This window comes from Pteropus medius, unplaced genomic scaffold, assembly GCF_902729225.1.
Source record: "Pteropus medius unplaced genomic scaffold, Ma_sr-lr_union100, whole genome shotgun sequence".
NCBI lineage: Eukaryota > Metazoa > Chordata > Mammalia > Chiroptera > Pteropodidae > Pteropus > Pteropus medius.
Genome location: NW_024354875.1, coordinates 10,232,069 through 10,249,795, shown reverse-complemented (window position 1 = coordinate 10,249,795; position 17,727 = coordinate 10,232,069). Strand labels below are relative to the sequence as shown.

At 34.9% G+C, this 17,727-nt stretch overlaps 1 protein-coding gene across 1 annotated transcript in view; it reads right to left on the bottom strand.

Annotated features, from left to right (window-relative positions):
* Positions 1-17,727, bottom strand: part of ARHGAP15 (Rho GTPase activating protein 15) — a 588,346-nt gene that overhangs the window by 546,216 nt on the left and 24,403 nt on the right. Inside the window, exon 2 of the mRNA XM_039855498.1 lies at positions 16,785-16,963. Within this exon, the coding sequence (XP_039711432.1) occupies positions 16,785-16,949 (165 nt within the window). The 5' untranslated portion in view covers positions 16,950-16,963. The remainder of the gene's footprint in view (positions 1-16,784; positions 16,964-17,727) is intronic.

The window sequence follows — 17,727 nt, the reverse complement described above, 5'->3', positions numbered from 1 at the left end:
TAAAATCTAAACTCCTTATAGTAGACTGCAAAGTCCTGAGTAATCTAAGAAATGTCTCCATTTCTACCTCACTCTTAATCCATTCTATCATTTAATTCTGGTCTTTCATTAGCTCTTATCTTTGTCTGATATTATTTTGTTTGCAGGAGCAGAGTATTCTGATTAAAAATTACATTTCCCAGTCTTCCTCGAAGCTAAATGTGATGATACAGTTTTGAGAGGAAGTAGAAATCGCTAAATGGGTTTCCATGGAAGCTATTTAAAAGAGGGTAGGTTTAGCTCTTCTCCTTTTGTCCATCTTCTTTCTTGCCTAAAATGCAGCTGAAATGCTAAAGATAAAGCAGCCATTTACTGGCTATGAGATCAGCAATAAGAAATAAGCTACATTCTAAAAATGGTGAATGGAGAAAAGAAACCTTTGTCTTTGATATGTTGTTTTGCCATGTACTAGAACTGCTGCTGTGGAGTTATCTCTGAATTATCATTACACACAAAAAATTAAGCCCAACACTTATTTAAGCAACTATGTCCACTTTTCTGTTACATGGGGATAAATGCAATCTGTAATGGTTACAAAAGGTCATGTAACTATTCCTGGATTGAATCCATTATCCAAATAATGGATATGAAATTCAGGTGGTCGAATTTCCCTCTTGGAATTGGGTACAGCTTGAGAGCAGTTTGATAAACTTTGTTCTCCATCAAGTTTTTAGTCAACTAGACTACCTAGTATAGTTTTGCTACATATTGGTAAGATCATCTTGAGATCGTCTTCAGATTTCCCTGATGTAATAGCCTAGTGAAATACACACACACACACACACACACACACACACACACACACACACACATTTATGATTAAATTCCCAGCCTGCCCTTCTACTGGTGTTCATGGTAACTCCAGGTCTATCTGTAGCAATATACGTGTGGTTACTATAATTCCCAAGATATCTTAGTCCACTCTCTTTTCCCTACTATCCTTATCATGTTGCTTTCTGGGAGTTTCAGCTTCTGAGTGGATGTAAAAAGATGAAGGAAGGGTGAAGAGCAACGGAAGTCTGCCAGAAAACAACACTGTGCAAGTGGGGCGGGAGGTGGTCTTACCTAGTTTTCGGTTGGCACATGCTCTGTAATTTCTGAATTGTAGGCAGGCAGTCAAAGAGATGAGCTACTTATTTTTGGCCTAATTGGATATGTTGGTGACTTCACTGTTCAAGAGATGAAATGTAGATAAACTACTGGTGTTTTTCTCCCTCGATAAAGTTTCTTTATCTTTCTAGTTAGGAGATATCCCTAGATTCTAAATTTTTCTTACTTCGTAAGTGTTTTGTTCCCTCTGTGTCTTTAGATATGTTTTGTTCTCTGAAATTGGAAGAGATATCACTAGGTGCTACTAAACACATAATATTTTAAAATTTTAAAAGTACTTTAAATTAAAAAATATATATTAAATGTTTATTTTTAGCCAGGTTCAATTGTGGTTAGCTATGATGTCTGACTTTAAGGAGTTTTCACTTTAGTAGGGGATATGTAATATGAAAATATAAAAGGTTGAACAACAATAATACAGGGTAAAACATTTTCAAAGTAAAACAGAAAAAAATATAAACTAAAACTGTGCATAATGAATCATTACATAATTAATCAAATGAATAATTTCTTTAGGAGTTCAGATGAGAGAAAGACCAGTCAGAGAAAATGTCAGGTAGGAGATTGAGTTTTAATTGGTTTTTAAAAAGTTGAATAGAATTTTAATTGGCATAAAGTAGGACATACATCTGCTCCCCACCTGTTCTCTGGGCCAGGATGTACATAACAGAATGTCATGCTAGAGGCCTAAGGTAGGGTTTTAGGGCTTAGGATCTATAATAAAGACTGTGAGTCACAACGGCCAAAGCTTGGGCTTTGGTATCAGACATCTTTGAGTCACGTCTCAGTTCTAGCATTTATTTGTTGGTGTGAGGTTTTAGTCAATCTCCTCTGTTACAGGACTTAGCACAGTCCCAGGTACAACATAAATTACCTCAAATGGTAAACTTTTGTATTATTGTAATGTAAGAGCTGTGAGTCATAGCTGAGGACAAAAGCCAGCAGATTTATTGCATGAACAGTATCAGCTATCAGAGAAGATTTGTCTAAGAATCAGAAGCTTAAATAAATCAAGAATTGGCTGAGTAAGAATTCAAAGTGGTTGAATCTAAATAGTTCAGAAAATAGGTGGGTTCTGGGAGCTGGTTTGCTGAAAGATGTTGGTCAAAATAGCAGAGGTGCATATAGGGCAGCTCAAAGCAACAGAGCCAGGTCTGCCAAAAGGACTTTTTACAAATGAGTAGCAAAATTATAATAGCACTTTTTAAAATAATTTTTAAATACTTCCTACGTGCCCAGGTATCATACTTTGTGCTTTATGTACATTATCTCTTAATCTTCATGAGTCTATAGGTATCAGGTATTTGTATATTCATTTAAAAATGTGAATAGAAAGGCCCAACACCATCAAGAAATTTGCCCAAAGTAACATAGTGTGTAAGAGGCAGAGCTAGGATTTCTTCCCAGATTTTCCTAGTATAAGTTCATGTTCATAATCACTAAACTCCTATTTGCTCCCAAGGATGGCAAAAGCACTTTGAAGGTAACCATCATGTAGATGTACTTGAGGAGGTGATTTGCTTATTTTTAAGCTTATAATGCCTAAAATTAATTCTAATACTGGTTAGAGTAAAATGTTACTGGTTAAAATACTGAATGAATACTAAACTCATAACTGAAAAACAAGGGTACTATAACTGCTTCATGACACTTGCCGCTGACAGTTCTGATTGAACCTAGAGGGGCCACTTCAGGGACAGAGGCTTGCCACATCTCCCCATGACTGAATCTTTGATTTGTCATTGGAGATTTGTGTGCCACAGGGGCACTAATTAGTGTCTTTGGGAATCAGCAAAGGATAAAGTTTTCCAAAGTTCCATTTATGTAAATAACCATATCTATATATATCTAGTATAACTTTTCTAATTTGCTCTTCTAGGTAGAAATAAGGTTTTAGAATAGAAAGAAACAGTACCTTATTCTACCTAGAAGAGCAAACTGGAAAATACATGAGTTTTGCAGTTATCTGAATGACAACTCAGCTTCTTTTTGTCCTTAGCAGATATGTAAAGAAGGTGAGAATAGATAATGCAAAGCTGGCATTGCCAACTCAAGTCTTAGGTGGGTAATCTGACCCAGCGAAAGGGGCCTGATTCTATGGCTGTGAACTAGAGGCCACTTGCTCATCTAGACTATGCAATAGCTATTTACTTTCAACTAGTTATTGCCTGTTCTTTGGGGAGCCGGCCAAATAATGCTAGCATTTCTCAGGTTTTTTGAAAGATGTCACGTATACAAATTTTTATGTGAAAATTCACAATGCTAAATTAAAATGTCTCCTCATTTAAAAATAAATAAGGAAAAAACAATATCTGGACCAAATAAAACACATCTTTAGGTCAAATTCAACATGCAAGATATAAGTCTAGAGATCTTTGAGAGCCCTTCAATCTTGTTTAAAGAAGCTTTTTTCTTCCTCATATGAACCTATCCTCTCTCACTAAAAGGCACACAGCTTCCGAATTGGTAAAACAGATGCTTGAGAAAGATAAATTTTGCCTATGAAAAGCGGAGTTGAGATTGCTTGCGGAGTTCATTTTTTTGGTTTGTTCCATTTCTTATAGATGTTACATGTCAACTGAAGAAATAATAAATCTAACAAAATTTAAACGTCTTCAAATTAAGTTTAATTAGTAGTAATATAAAGTAAATAATAAGATGATGATTCAAATCTCAGTAGACTTAAATTTAGTATAATATTGTGAACTGTTAGCATTGTTTCTCATTTTTAAAGGCTTAGTATAATTTTAAAAATAAGATTTAGAGGTACATTGCTTCACCTAAATACAAAGTAAATTTGTGTCAATTTTTTTAGAACTATTTAACAAAATCCACAAAATTAGAACAAAGATAACACAGAATAAACAGAATATTTATAACTTGGTGACAAGAAAACACCGTTTCCATAGATAATCACAGTTATTTTTTAGTGTTGTCTGAAAGACCCCAAGATGTTTGTAATTTATAATAATGTAGAAGTCTAAAATTGAAATTAAGCCTAAATGAGAAAATCTAAATAAGAAAATTATTCATAGTTAGTTATATAACAGTCTGTCTTTATACTGTCAGTAAAATGTGGTAGAGACATTTCCAAATGTATGACTGACAATTGTCATCTTCTGAATTTCCAAATTTATATCTAACAATTGCCATCTTCTGACTTGCCACATCATACTCTACCTCTGAATAGCCAGTCAATGAAAATAACTTTAAGATTACAAATGAACGTTTCTTTGGGACCAAGGATTTTGCATACATTGATGAAGATACCACGACTCTAACGGTTTTCAAAATCAAAAATTTAAAAACACCATTCTGGCAGAAGAAAAAATACTGTGGTAGAATTGTATCAGTCCCTGGATGGTAACCCCTGCTTTAGTCCCACTTGTCTCACTGTAGAATGTAAATAGTATATATGAAGTCAATATTGTCCTTAAATAGGTCTTTGAAACAGATGACAGGATGTTATCAGAGTTCTAGGTGCATGTTGATGATCTTGCGAAGCATGGATCTTTCAAGACTGATTTTAGCTAAGCCATCAGACAGGATCCGGGGGACTCAGAATTAGAAAAAGAGCGTGAGTGGAAAGAAGTTTAGATTCACAATTAAAGGTATAAAACAGTTCTTGTTGCCTCCAGAATCTGATCTGGATTTCCTTGTTCATTCTCATAGCAAGGCTGTAGTCTCATTGTGTACATATGAGAGAATTAAGGAATTGTGAGGACTCAGTGGAGCTTATTTTGCACATGGTCAAGTAATCAGAAAGATCTGAGAATCACCTTGCTTAGGCAGAGATAAATCTTTAAACTGGTTAGCTGATTAGTTCATGTCAAGATGTGGATGTTACTGTATTTTGGCTCAAGTTTGTCTATGCAATTTGAAGAAATTACTTTTCAAAAAAGGCTTTTCCCCTCTTTATTTTCCCTTTTTCCCAAATGAATTAAGCCTCAAACTCCTAATGTCAACTAGGCCTATGTTCTCTGATCTTTGCTTCATGGTTAGCATTATCACCTTTGTTTTAATGTAGGTTAACATTGGTATCATGGCTAGCAACATGTTTTAAGGGCTATTATGACATGCTCTTCTTAAATAGACAAGAATAACACTAATGATACAAACTGCTTAGGTAGCTTTGTAAATTAGATTTTTTTTCCACAATCAACACTACAAAATTACACAAATCATGGATACTTGAAAGACAATGTTCACCCAGACCCCACCAGCAAAGATCGCAATAATATTTTTTAATAGTCAAGAAGTAGTGAAATTTTTGAAGGCTCTGTAAAATTCTAAATTGAGCCTGTTTTCAATTTTCATGTTGGAAGCATAAACAGTCATAGATGTTAAGCGAACATACTGACATTTTAACTTTTATTCAAAAAATTAAAAGTTTACACAAATTCATTAAGACTAAGGAAGGGGAAATTAGAATGGGTGAAGAATAAAATTTAACCAGATGAGAATATTTGCACCTTGATTTGTTACCAAAGAAAGTACTTTAGTAACTTGTGTATGCCAAAGGAGACAAGTCATAGGAAATACGCCAAAGTATGCAAAAGAGAATTTAAAGCAGATTAAGATATGGTGAGAGTACCACAATTTTAAATTAAAAAAAAAAAATCTCATTTAAGATCGACAAACCACAGAAATGCATCTACAAGAAGAAAAAGTGAAAGTATCTTATTGCACAAGCCAATTTTAAACACCGTGTACAATATTTGTGACAAAACGTAATGCGCACGGTGTTAATACTAGTGTTGAAAATGACAATGATGACATCTAAGAAGTGAATGAGCTGAGCCTTGTCTATCCTAGGATAAGGAGTCTATCTTGCTTGACTGTAATCTCCAACAGGAAAGATAATCTTTTTCTTTTTTGTCCTCATCTTTCAAAGCAGCCTCTGACATATAACAGGTGGCAGTAAATATCTGTCGAATGAATAAAAGAGTAGACTAATGAATGAACAGTAGCTGATCTTCTTGCCCACTTTTCACTTTGGGGACTCTTAACGGGCCACAGAGGCAGTGTTGGGATGATGATCACCCAGCGAGCCAGAAATTATTAATTCTCAGGACACAATTAGAGTAACATTTCCTAGGATTTTTTTTTATATAAGGTAGAGGACACAAGAGTAGAAATAACAATTAAAATGTTCCCTTAAGTACAGGACTTTATTATCCAAAATATATTGTAGATGAGAATTATAAGGATGTCATGCTAATGATCTGTGTCAAGGTAAAAGTTATTCATTAGTATTTTCAAGACAAGAAAGAAAATGTCTTCTTTCTCTTTCTTTTCTTTCTTTTCTTTTTCTTTTTTTTTAAACTGTGATAGTAAAAACCTGGAGGTTAAAGATAGCATATCCAGGAATGTAAACTTCTTTCCTGTCTATTTGATCATACGTTATTGACATTAACACTGTCAATAATTCATGGTAAAAGAGGAAGTTGCCATGAAAGGTTACCCATTGTCAGGCTATGATCAATAGATAAGACCACAGTGGGTGATGTATTATCACGTATCAGCAAGAATCACTTTCTCATGGATCTTAAAAACAGTAGTAGTTACACTCAGTTTGTGTAACCTGAGCTAAGCTTATTTGTTTTTTATCTTTTCACTGCTAATTATAGACTATGCTTGAATACATTTTATTCAAATACAGAATATCAGCTCTTGCTATTTAATTCCTGTGATCTGGCAGTGGGCCTCTAGGATTTGTCCCCATGTCTCGATGCTGGCGTTTATATTTGAACAAACAAAACTGTCACTTTGTTTTCCTGTCTTCCTATATTGGGTCACTTTGTGCTGCATGATATGATCTAAGACAATTCAATGCAAGGAGACACATGTCCCTTCTCATTGGAAATATGAAGACTGCAGCTTCCTTTTACCCTGTGGGAAAGAAAGCAGGTCAGGTGTCCAAAAGTAGTGGAGGAAAGTTGGTGTCATCACTATTTTTCTTCCCCCACAGAAATAATATAGGATCACAAGGCAAAAACAGCACTGGTTTCTTCATGAAGAGATAAAAAGAAAACAATATCTTGGTCATTTATGTTTACAGTATAGTGGAAGGAAACTCACATAATAACCAGACCATGATTTCTGAACACTTTCAAACACATTCTTAATCTAATATTACCTTGGAATCTCAAGGAAAACATATTCACTTATTGAAATCACCTCCTAAGGGACCAGTACAAATTAAACATTCGTAGTCATTTGCCTTCTTTGTTTGATTTAGAAAGTAAAATCAGCTGCTTTATTTATTGTTTGGTTTTCAGAGTCAGACCTCAAAAATGTTTTGATATTTAAATACTCAAATTTGGTTTTGTTTCATTTAATGTTATTTGGTAAATAGAAAAATTTATAGATAAATGGGTGACAAATCTATCAGCCAGTGTAATTTTTGTTATCAAAGGCATTTGTATATGGCGAATTCACCATATCATGGTGACTATAGTGGCAACCGGAAATGACCCGCTGATGCTTCTCCAATTAAAACAAACAAAAAGATGTAATGTAATGTAATAATAATAATAATAATAATGAAGAGTATGAAGAGAAGAAAATATAAAATAACTGAATTTCTTCTGGGTTTTTTCACCCTCCCCAAATTCTTTGTTTTTTGAATATGTGATTTCTCTTTCACTTTAACACGTCCTTAAACCTGCTTGACATATGACAACCGTACATCCTGTTACAACTCAAATCCCATTTCTCTTCCCCAATAAACTTACTGCCAGTGCATTGGAAGTGGATAGGAATCATAAGAATCCATCACCTCAAAGGAGAAGCATATGAAATTGCATGTAAAGGAGATGGCATCATTGCTGGGAGAGAGTGCCACATCACTGTACATTTGTTAATTACTTGTGAGATGAATTAATGTAAAAAAAAAAAAAATAGCCTTTTCCTTACTTGGTATTGTTTGGAGATGGTTCTGCTTATCAGTTCTTAATATGCTCTTTGAAAACTGACAAGTACAGTACTTTACCCACATCTCTTTAGGAACACAGGGATTCAAAGGCTGGATAAAATACTTTCATGCTTCCCAACATAAACCTGAGAGGGTAATTAAACAGATGGTAACAATAAACTGAATCTGAACACATCAGGGACTGGAGTCCCTTATTAAAAGCCTTACTGCACTGGAGGGAGGGAAGAAACAACTTTGGGGAAGTGTTTTAGCGGCCAACACCTTTATGTCTGGCTTGACCTCAGAAGCAGAAGCTAATCAACCATTGAGGGATGGGTTTCCTACCACCTGAGAGAGGGCACGCAAGAGGTCCTCTGAGAACCCTGAGGAGCTGGAATGCAAAACATGACTCTAAAGGAATGCAACTGGTCCTCAGGATTACCATCAAAGACATCAGTTTCAGACACACCAATTCTGTAATTGTCAATTCACCATATCCCTACCCCAACACACACACACACACACACACACACACACACACACACACATCATCATCATCATCATCATCAAAACCTTCTCAGTTGGAAGACTTATGCTTGAAGCACAAAGCCATTTTTTTCTACATGAAGCCAAAAACTAGATGTGATAGATTTCTGTAATGACATAGATATTTTGAATATTTTCAGCCTCATTCTTGTCAACAGAATGGTCCCCTATTTATTCCATCCTTAATACAAATTGGAATTCTACTTACTCCTCAGACCTTAACATTGTCAGTTTGTCTTGACTTAAGTCTACAGAAGAGGAAAATTGAAGCAATCTTGATATTTCAGCTTGTAAATAAATATATGTATGTCATTTTTCCTATAATATAAAGTGAGCTCAAATATATAAAGATTTAAAAATACATCTCTCTCTGTGTATATGTATATATAGAGATAGAGATGTGTGTGTATATATATATATATATACACACACACACATATACTACATATGTATATAAGTATAATAGATATATATGTGTATGTATGTGTACATACAGAAGGGATCCATTATATGCAAAAATGTTACTGTGGAGGTTTGCAGTGTTGTGCCGTCACACATGCAAAGATGATATTTTGCTATTACATAAGGCACTTACAACCTGGGAGATAATCAAGTCAGTGTTTGTTCTTCTTCTTCTGTTTCTCAACCTGCTTCAGTTCTCTGCTTCATTTGGCAAGTTCTTTGACCGCCATTTATGAGAAACATTCAGCATCAGTGCAACAATGATTTATCTTAACTAAGTGCAAAGGACAATGTTGAACATACTGTGTTTAAGATTAATCAAGGTTATAATGATGATATATTAAAGGACATCTTTGAAAACTGAGGTAAATATTAAAATAGGAAAATGTACAAGGTATAAACAAACATAAATCAAATGGCAAACATCACTTTTTCAGCTTTCATTTTACCTTTTGGTGGGTGCACATTGCCAATTTGAATTTGGGGGTTTGATAATAAATATAAAAAGACTTCCCATCCTCTGATACTATTGTACGTAAAATACACACATCGCCTTAGGAATTTTCCATAAAACTATCTTAATAATATTGACTATGTTTCCAAAGTTATATTAAGAGTGAAAAGTATTATATAAATTAAATAAGAGATACTGCAAATAATTTAGTGGCAAAGCATACTTGCTGCCACACAGAGTATTAGGTAACCTTTTTAAATTAGAATGTACATTTCTGATTACTGATTATGAACATCAGGGGACCCAAGATTTTGATTCATCAGTAATTCTCCTTTATGTCTACACTAAGATGTGAAAACGAGACCTCTGGCTCTAACTTGGTATTTCAGAGCCTTTACATGCTGGAGCGGAATCTATTTTACCTGTAATCTCTAGTACTGCTCTGCCCCCTTGTGCTGCTACAGTGAACTCAACAGAAGAACAGTTTGCCTTAATCTTTGTACACGAACTACAGAAAAATCCCACTGTCACTTCTCACTTTTCTGGCAAGTTCAAGGTCAGTGTCTAGCTATTTTCAGCTCATCTCTTCTTGATCCATGCATAGAAATGACAAGGTAACGTGATTCGGGGTCAGCTGTATTACAGGAACTGTTACATAAACGGAGAAAGTGAAAATCAATCCTAGCTGACAGTGACTTCGGGATAATCAACGCTCACTGGATGCCTCTGTCAGCTCGCCTGCATCAAATACCGTGTGACTTCTGTCAGATCTTTTTAATAAAACTATATCCTCACTTTCAGCAATCTAAATAAATATTTCACTTGTGCTGAATTTTTTAGACCTTTAGCCTTCTAGATTTGTAAACTATCTCAATAATTCCTTGAGAAATTCCTGGGTGATACCCATTATCCCACATTTTGTTATTGACCTAAGACGCAAGGTAATGCTGTAAAACATGTTCTTATTTTGAGTGACCTATGAGAGCTTTCCTACGGACTGTTGCATCTTTGGAATTGAACTCTACACCCTCCCCCAAGTCATCGTCAGTCCTAACTCCTCTTTTCTCCTTCTTGGTAACAGCGCTCCTTAATCAATCATTTTGTGTTGGGAGATTAGGTTTCTTTCTCCTTTCTAGATGTTTATCATTACTTTCCTTTTTATCTCTGTATTTCCTACTAGGATGTTTTCTCCTAATACAGAATTGAAAAAGGGGTATTTAACAAGATGTTTCACATTAGTGGCAAACCCACTGACAGCACCTGATATGTCAGTTTAGGGAACGAGTTATTTTATCCCACCCACCTTGTGCTCCCTTGAAACTGTGAGGCACTCAGTACTCCATTGAAGTACAATTTACCATAATATTAGTTGTCAGTAAATTCAAAGACAGAACTCCTAAAGCTATAAAATGGATTAGAAGCAATTTAAAAAAGAATTAACAAACTAGAGTAAGAGTATACTGTCAACAAACAAATGCTCCATCATAGGACTGTAATTTGGAATTTTAATTACCCCTCTGCTTCTGTAACAAAACAATGTCTGAACTGGCAGCGATTTGAATCTCTCACAGGTCATTGAGCATTCTAGTTAATTACTCTATGAATAGCCTGTTTTTCTCCCCTCTGGAAACACGTTTCTAATGGCAGTCAAGGTCTGACAAATGTGTCATCTACATAATTAGCTAGGAAGCAACACAAAACATTAAACATGCTTTGTGCCGACAACTATCAAAACATTTCATTTGTTGTCAATTATTCATTACTTTGTAGGTTCTGAAGGGGTTGTTATTATGGAAATAAGTCCAGATGCTAACAAGGTTAGAGTTTTGGATTCAAATTAGTAATCAGAGGACTAACTTTTAAAAAAATGTATCTCGTGTACATTCAGCGCCATGTTCGATCAGTAGGACATTAGAAACAAATTTAGCTGTGCTCAAGTTAAAATGGAAATGATGCAGCCACATATGTGAATTCAAGACCAGGCTCATTCTTTGAAGTGTGGTGTCATTGTAAACTTTCTGAACCTTTGGCAAGTCCAATTTGTGCTTGGTAAACAGAGTTAAAGATTTTCACAGCATGAAATGACACGGGAAGGCAAAGACAAGGAAAGAAGTCTCTGGTGGTTTTTGATTCTTTTTCCTCCCACATGGCACATTATGTAAAAGTCAAAATTCAGGCTAATAAACTTTTTTGTCTTCCCTACCACAGACTAGTTACCTTAGGTAACCCTTGAATTTCATAATTTTTTATTTTGCTGTTTCTGAAATCTTGTTTCTTTTATTATTGCTTTAATATCATATATATAGCCAAGTATTTTGTTGAAAGCAGCACTCCTGATGTATATGGAGGATATAAAAAGATTTCTCAACAAAATTGACCTCTCAGTGGCAAAGAAAATTGCACTGGAAGACACATTATTGCGTAGTCATATCTGAAGCTTGAATCTATGGAGAGTCTCACTCCACTGTCCTCCAGCTTTTCCTTATAAACCAAAATGGCTTACAAATGTCATCCACAATAGTCCAATAAAGATTAGGAACAAAACACTGTCCTTACATTGATGAGATAAGAAAGATTTAACTGCAGAATGCAGTGTATAAGAACAGCTCATAAGCCTTGTTCTTGAATCAGAAAAATAAAATTCAAATTATATTTGTGTGTGCCTAGAATTAAATTGAGATGATCAGTTTATTTTCTACATAATGCTTGATCAGATGCCTGTACTACAGAGCTAGATAAAAAGGAAAGAAAGAAAACAAATTCTATCAGGAGAAATCAAGAAGACCCATTATCTACAAGGCGTGTAAAATATGTCAGGAAATAATTCTACCCTGAATGCTGAGAATGCCCAGTTAATAAAGGGGGGGGGTGGGGGAGATCAGCCACTCGCTAAGAGAAAATAATTGTCTGTATCTATATTTTTCAAAGCAAAAGGCAACCCCATCTTATACTAAACAGGACATATTAAAATAAGCTTTAATAATCTTTATGCAAAAGGAAACGAATCCCTTTTCAGATCATATGATCCACAGCAATAAAAGGAAATCATCAAACTAAAAACAATTTTAGAAATGGCTGCAGACTCTCATTTAATTAACATGCAACAGATCATATATTTATGAGGAAGTCAAAATATTTAGGAAGCCTATAATCCTGTAAGCTTTAATGTGGTATAAAAACAACAAATAAATGCAAAGCGTTACTGTTATACATGCCTGCCTGATCAATGGTTTTCACATATTGATCTATAAATGGAGTTGACAGTCTGTGTTGGCTGCACATTTTCCAAGCAGCACTATTTTTGCACAAAACCAATACGGGCAATTACCTTTGTTTGAGATGCCAAGTCTTATCAATTCAATGTGATTTAGTGTCATTTTAATTAAATATCAGTATCCACTTCAGGACAATTTACACAAACAAAGCCTCAAACCTAACTATAAGCTTCATTCGAAGTAAACATGGACAAGTCCTACAGTCTCACAATATTTCTCAAAAACTCTGCTAAACAGAAGGCTTATATTTTTAGTAGCAATTTTTATGTCTGCCTTTTTGGCTAGCCACAACTTTGGCAAGTATCCTATAATCACAGAAGTAAGAAACAAAAGAAAATTGTTTCCTCTTTTTTCTTATATTACAATGAAAAATGAACGAGCACATACTTTTAACAGAAGCAAAAGGAGTCCTGTGTGTTAACATTTAGGAATGGTTCGAGTTAAGTCTTTATCTGAAAACTAATAAAAAGATATTTCTTTGTCCATAATGGCCATGAATGAAGTGATGAACTTCTGCAGGGTTTACAAACTGGAGATGGTGAATATTCATATATGTTGCTTCTTAAGACACCAGCATTAAATGCCGAAACTGCTCCTGCCTGCAAATCCTATGTCTACTGTTTCCTGATGTGGGCTATTTAAATTCTTCATTAATATCTATTCTAAACTGTCAACCAGACTGGAGCATCCCTCTTATAAATAATATCAAAATCACATTAAACCTTTTGCATTAGCTATTTGCCGGATTGCACATTAGTCTTTTTAGCCCTTAAAAAGGCACACTTCACTTGTCCCCATTTACTCTCCCTAAGCCGTCTGCTTCTCTGTTCAGCACATTCAGGTAACTAAGCAGTCTACCCTTAAGAGGGCTCACTCTGGTGCCCAGGATAAGACAACAAATCACTGACACCAAAGAGTGTCCCTTTCCCACCAAGCAGTCTCCAGATCTCTCTCACAGGCAGTTTTCATGCTAACCGTATCTTTCTATGTCCAAACTTCCCACCTCTCCATTATCAAGGTAGTAAGGGGACCTCTTTGAATTTTGAAAAAGCATCGGTCATTAACCACATAAAAAATGATTATTTGCTGTTTAAAGAAAATGATGCATACCACCAATAAAATACTAATGGAGTATCAATACCTGTTTCACTGAAATGATTGCCTGCAGCATTTAGATAATCACAACTTTTAATTTAACAATTCAAATTCACCTGCGTTTGCAAGTCTTAGGGTTGAATAAATGTTTATATTGGCATTTTAAACGATATACTCTTCGATTGAAAATACCCAAAATAGAGACATATCCAGGCAAAATAGAGACATACAGTATTCTGAGGTCACAGTTATAGTAAACATATTTTTAACTGAACAAAATAAAACAGAGGAATTTCTAAATTAATGACAAAATTATATAATTGATTTGACCCTAGAACCTTTTATCATTTTTGTAATAAGTTAAATCATTATGAATCTAATATCAGATTCTCATGTTATTATACACTCCAGTAAGTCCATATTAGATTATCATAATTGCTATGCCAGTGAACAAATAGTATATATATATATATATACATATATATTTATATATATTTATATATGCCATGCATATTGAATAGGGTGTATAACATATATAGTCTCTAAGTACTCTTAATTTTTTTCTGTACAGATAAATGTATGTGTCTCTGTTATAAGAAACCACGCTACACATGAATATGTACACGCATTTTTAGAATACATCTTCTCCTGTTTCTCTTAAATTCAAAATCTCCTCCCTTGACCTCACCCCAACCTCCAACTTCTGAAAAATCAAGTTCTTAGTTTAGCTTGAGTAGATATCTTTAACAGGCTTGTTTGAATAAATATGCCAAAATACTTTACATTCTGTCAGTATCTAGTCAGAAAATTGTGCATGGAAAAAAGAGATGAAAAGAACTGAGACAGAAAGAAAATTAGTGCCATGGCAAGCTTTCAATACAGTATCTCTGAGCCAAGTTTTCTCGGTGAAATGACATATCCTCACTAAAATACCCTTTTTATATAATTATGCACTGAGCACACATAACCAAAAGTAACTTTTATTTTTGCTCCTTATCGAGGAATACATATTGCCCAGGCTAAGAATGAGGAAACAAAAGCTGGGATAATTATAGCTAATTTAACTTTGGAAAACTCTTATTCTCTAGCAGCCCAGCACATAACCCCCCAAACTAAAGTTATGTAACAAGGTAATATCAACAATGAGAAACTGCATGATAAAATCCTGCCCAAAAGTGAAAAATGCTAATTTTGTCTCATTTAGCAGCTGGATACAGAAATGCTCATTAGTTTTAAGAGGGTTAATCCTTTTAACTTTTGCATATTGATATGCCAATTATGCCTAATTGTACAAGAGGCATCAGTCAAGGTAATAGTGCATAAACACATGAAAGTTATTAAGTACATCCCAACATGTAATAAAGTAGGTGTTAATTGGTAGCTGAGTTCTGCGGGCTATTGAGGTGGATAATTCATTGAGAGATGGATCACTTGTAATTTCTCTCCATAATTCCTTTTGCAGTCTCATGCTGTGATGTTTTCATGCTTGTCAAAAACAACTGCGGCATAGTGCCTTTTGTTAAACACAGCCAATAAAATATGTTAGGCATCATTAAATATACTTAACTTTTAAACTTTTTCAAAGGTACAGTTCTTACTGATAATACATTATAGAGATTCCAATAATTTACTCTAACCACTGTCTCAAGTTCATAGTTGAGGAACATTTTAGCGGGTTTGAAAGCAGAGTCAGGCTGGCAGTGTTGTGCCTCCCAGCAGACAATGCTTTTAAATGAGAAAGTAAATAAAGAAAAATGCATCTCTGAGTAACCTTATCTAAGGATGTACTTCTCACTCTCAGAATATAATCACTGGCTTCCTCATACTAAATTTGTTTGTAATACCTGAAGAAAGGATGATTAAAATCATATATTTCTCAGGCTCCTGAGATCATTGTGCATTAATTTTGCCCTTGAAATTCGAGTGAAAAACAGGGAATAAATATAATCGGTAACATGCTATTCAGCAAGTTTATCTCATTTAATAACTCAGTTAGGAAGCTGAATATTTCATAGGCCCCTACAATACTAACAGAACATACAATTAATAGCTCACATGTTTCTGCAGGGTGACTGGAACTTGCAGCCTGTCCCCAGCTAACCTATTTCTCGCTCTTTCTCTCACTGTGAGAAACAAAATAGGTCTAGGGTCCAAAAGAGTGGCTAACATTGCATAAATAATTTTGTAACATCCTATGGCCTCAGCTGCAAGTTACCACCATTATGGAAGGAAATTAACCAGAGGAGACTCATCACAATCAGTGTGTTTAGTGGCTCAGGATGCGTGCAGGGGCAGGGACACAATTGGCAGTAGAGTTCATCTCTAACTATTTTATTTCAAATCTTCCTAATGACACATTATCGAGACAAAATGGCTTCCTCCCCAAACCTTCAATTGCCACACCATTTCAATTGTTTAAGTTCGTTCCAAATCAAATCCTAATTTCCAACATTGTGTATGGCTGGGAGATTTTAAGAAAGAGATTTTCACATTTTTTTAAAAAAGACTTTTATTTCTCAGTTCATTCTTAGCTAAATTTAGCCTCTGGCTTTTCAAAGTGATGTACTGTATTTGGAAGTACAAACACCACATGCTAGCATAACCTCATTATTTTTATGACACTGAAGCATGATAGTGAAGGCCCTTAAAATGAGTCAAAGGTGCTCTTCAGTCTAGCTCCAAATCCACTTTATCACTCTGGATTAAGTCCATCTCTTCTCTCAGAACTGGGAATATTATTATGACCATAAGTAGGCAAGATAAAATATATTACGAAAACAGTTTTCTCATGCACATTAGGAAAACGAATAAAACAGGACTAATTCTTTTTTTTTTTTTACAAAATTTGATATTAAGGAACTTGGGGTATTAGAGGTATTTGACTTACAGGTTCAGTGACCTTCCCAACATCAGTGAGGATCATGGATTTGGTTTGGCTCAGCCTGTCACTGTGGCTGTTGGCATTTTTGATTCTCATCTGCACAGCTCCGGTGCCTTGGCGGGTGGAACTCGGTATTTCCGCAGAGGTATCTGCATTTGTAGATTTCTGCATATTACCGTGTTATCCTGATAAAATATAAAAGCATTATATTATTCTACTCATGAACTTTTCCATGAAAACCTTTTTGATGGAGTGCAAATTCCTATTAATCGGTAAGGTACAAAAATGAAATAAATAGTCTCCACTTCTCTGAGTAGTGAAGACAAAGGTCATTCCTTTGTAGTTGTTTTAATCAATTAAATTATGTGACCCTTATATGTGGACAGTACTGTATATGCCAGAAGACTTCCAAGTTCATAGGCCGCATACTTTACTCTGTAGTTTCTAATTCCATCAAGAAACTAATGGCAACATAATACAATCTTCCTTATACAGAAATGATGTTGCCAACTAATCATCTCTAGGGTATATGCTCTTTTCATTCACAAAATCACTGATCAATTACTAACTCCATTCCACCCCACCTCCACATACAACCACCAGCACTCTTTTTGGGTGAACAAAAACCTACATCAATAAAATCAAATTTAAGTTAGAAGAACTGGTGTTAGAGCAAACCAAGCCAGTCCCATTGACCATCAAATGTGTTGGCTTGGCCTTATTAGCATGGTGCTCAGCCCGAGATGCAACTTCCACTCATAATATCCATGAGGGGGAATTAAAATTCTTTTGTCCACCACCATCTGCCAACAGAACTAGATTCAGTAGTTTAGTTGGACATAATGTTTATGAAGAAAGAGAAAATCAACACTTTTTTTTTGTTTATTTATTTACTTATATTTTAATGGAAGATGTCTGATTTGGGCAGAAAAATTCAGTGTGGGCACAT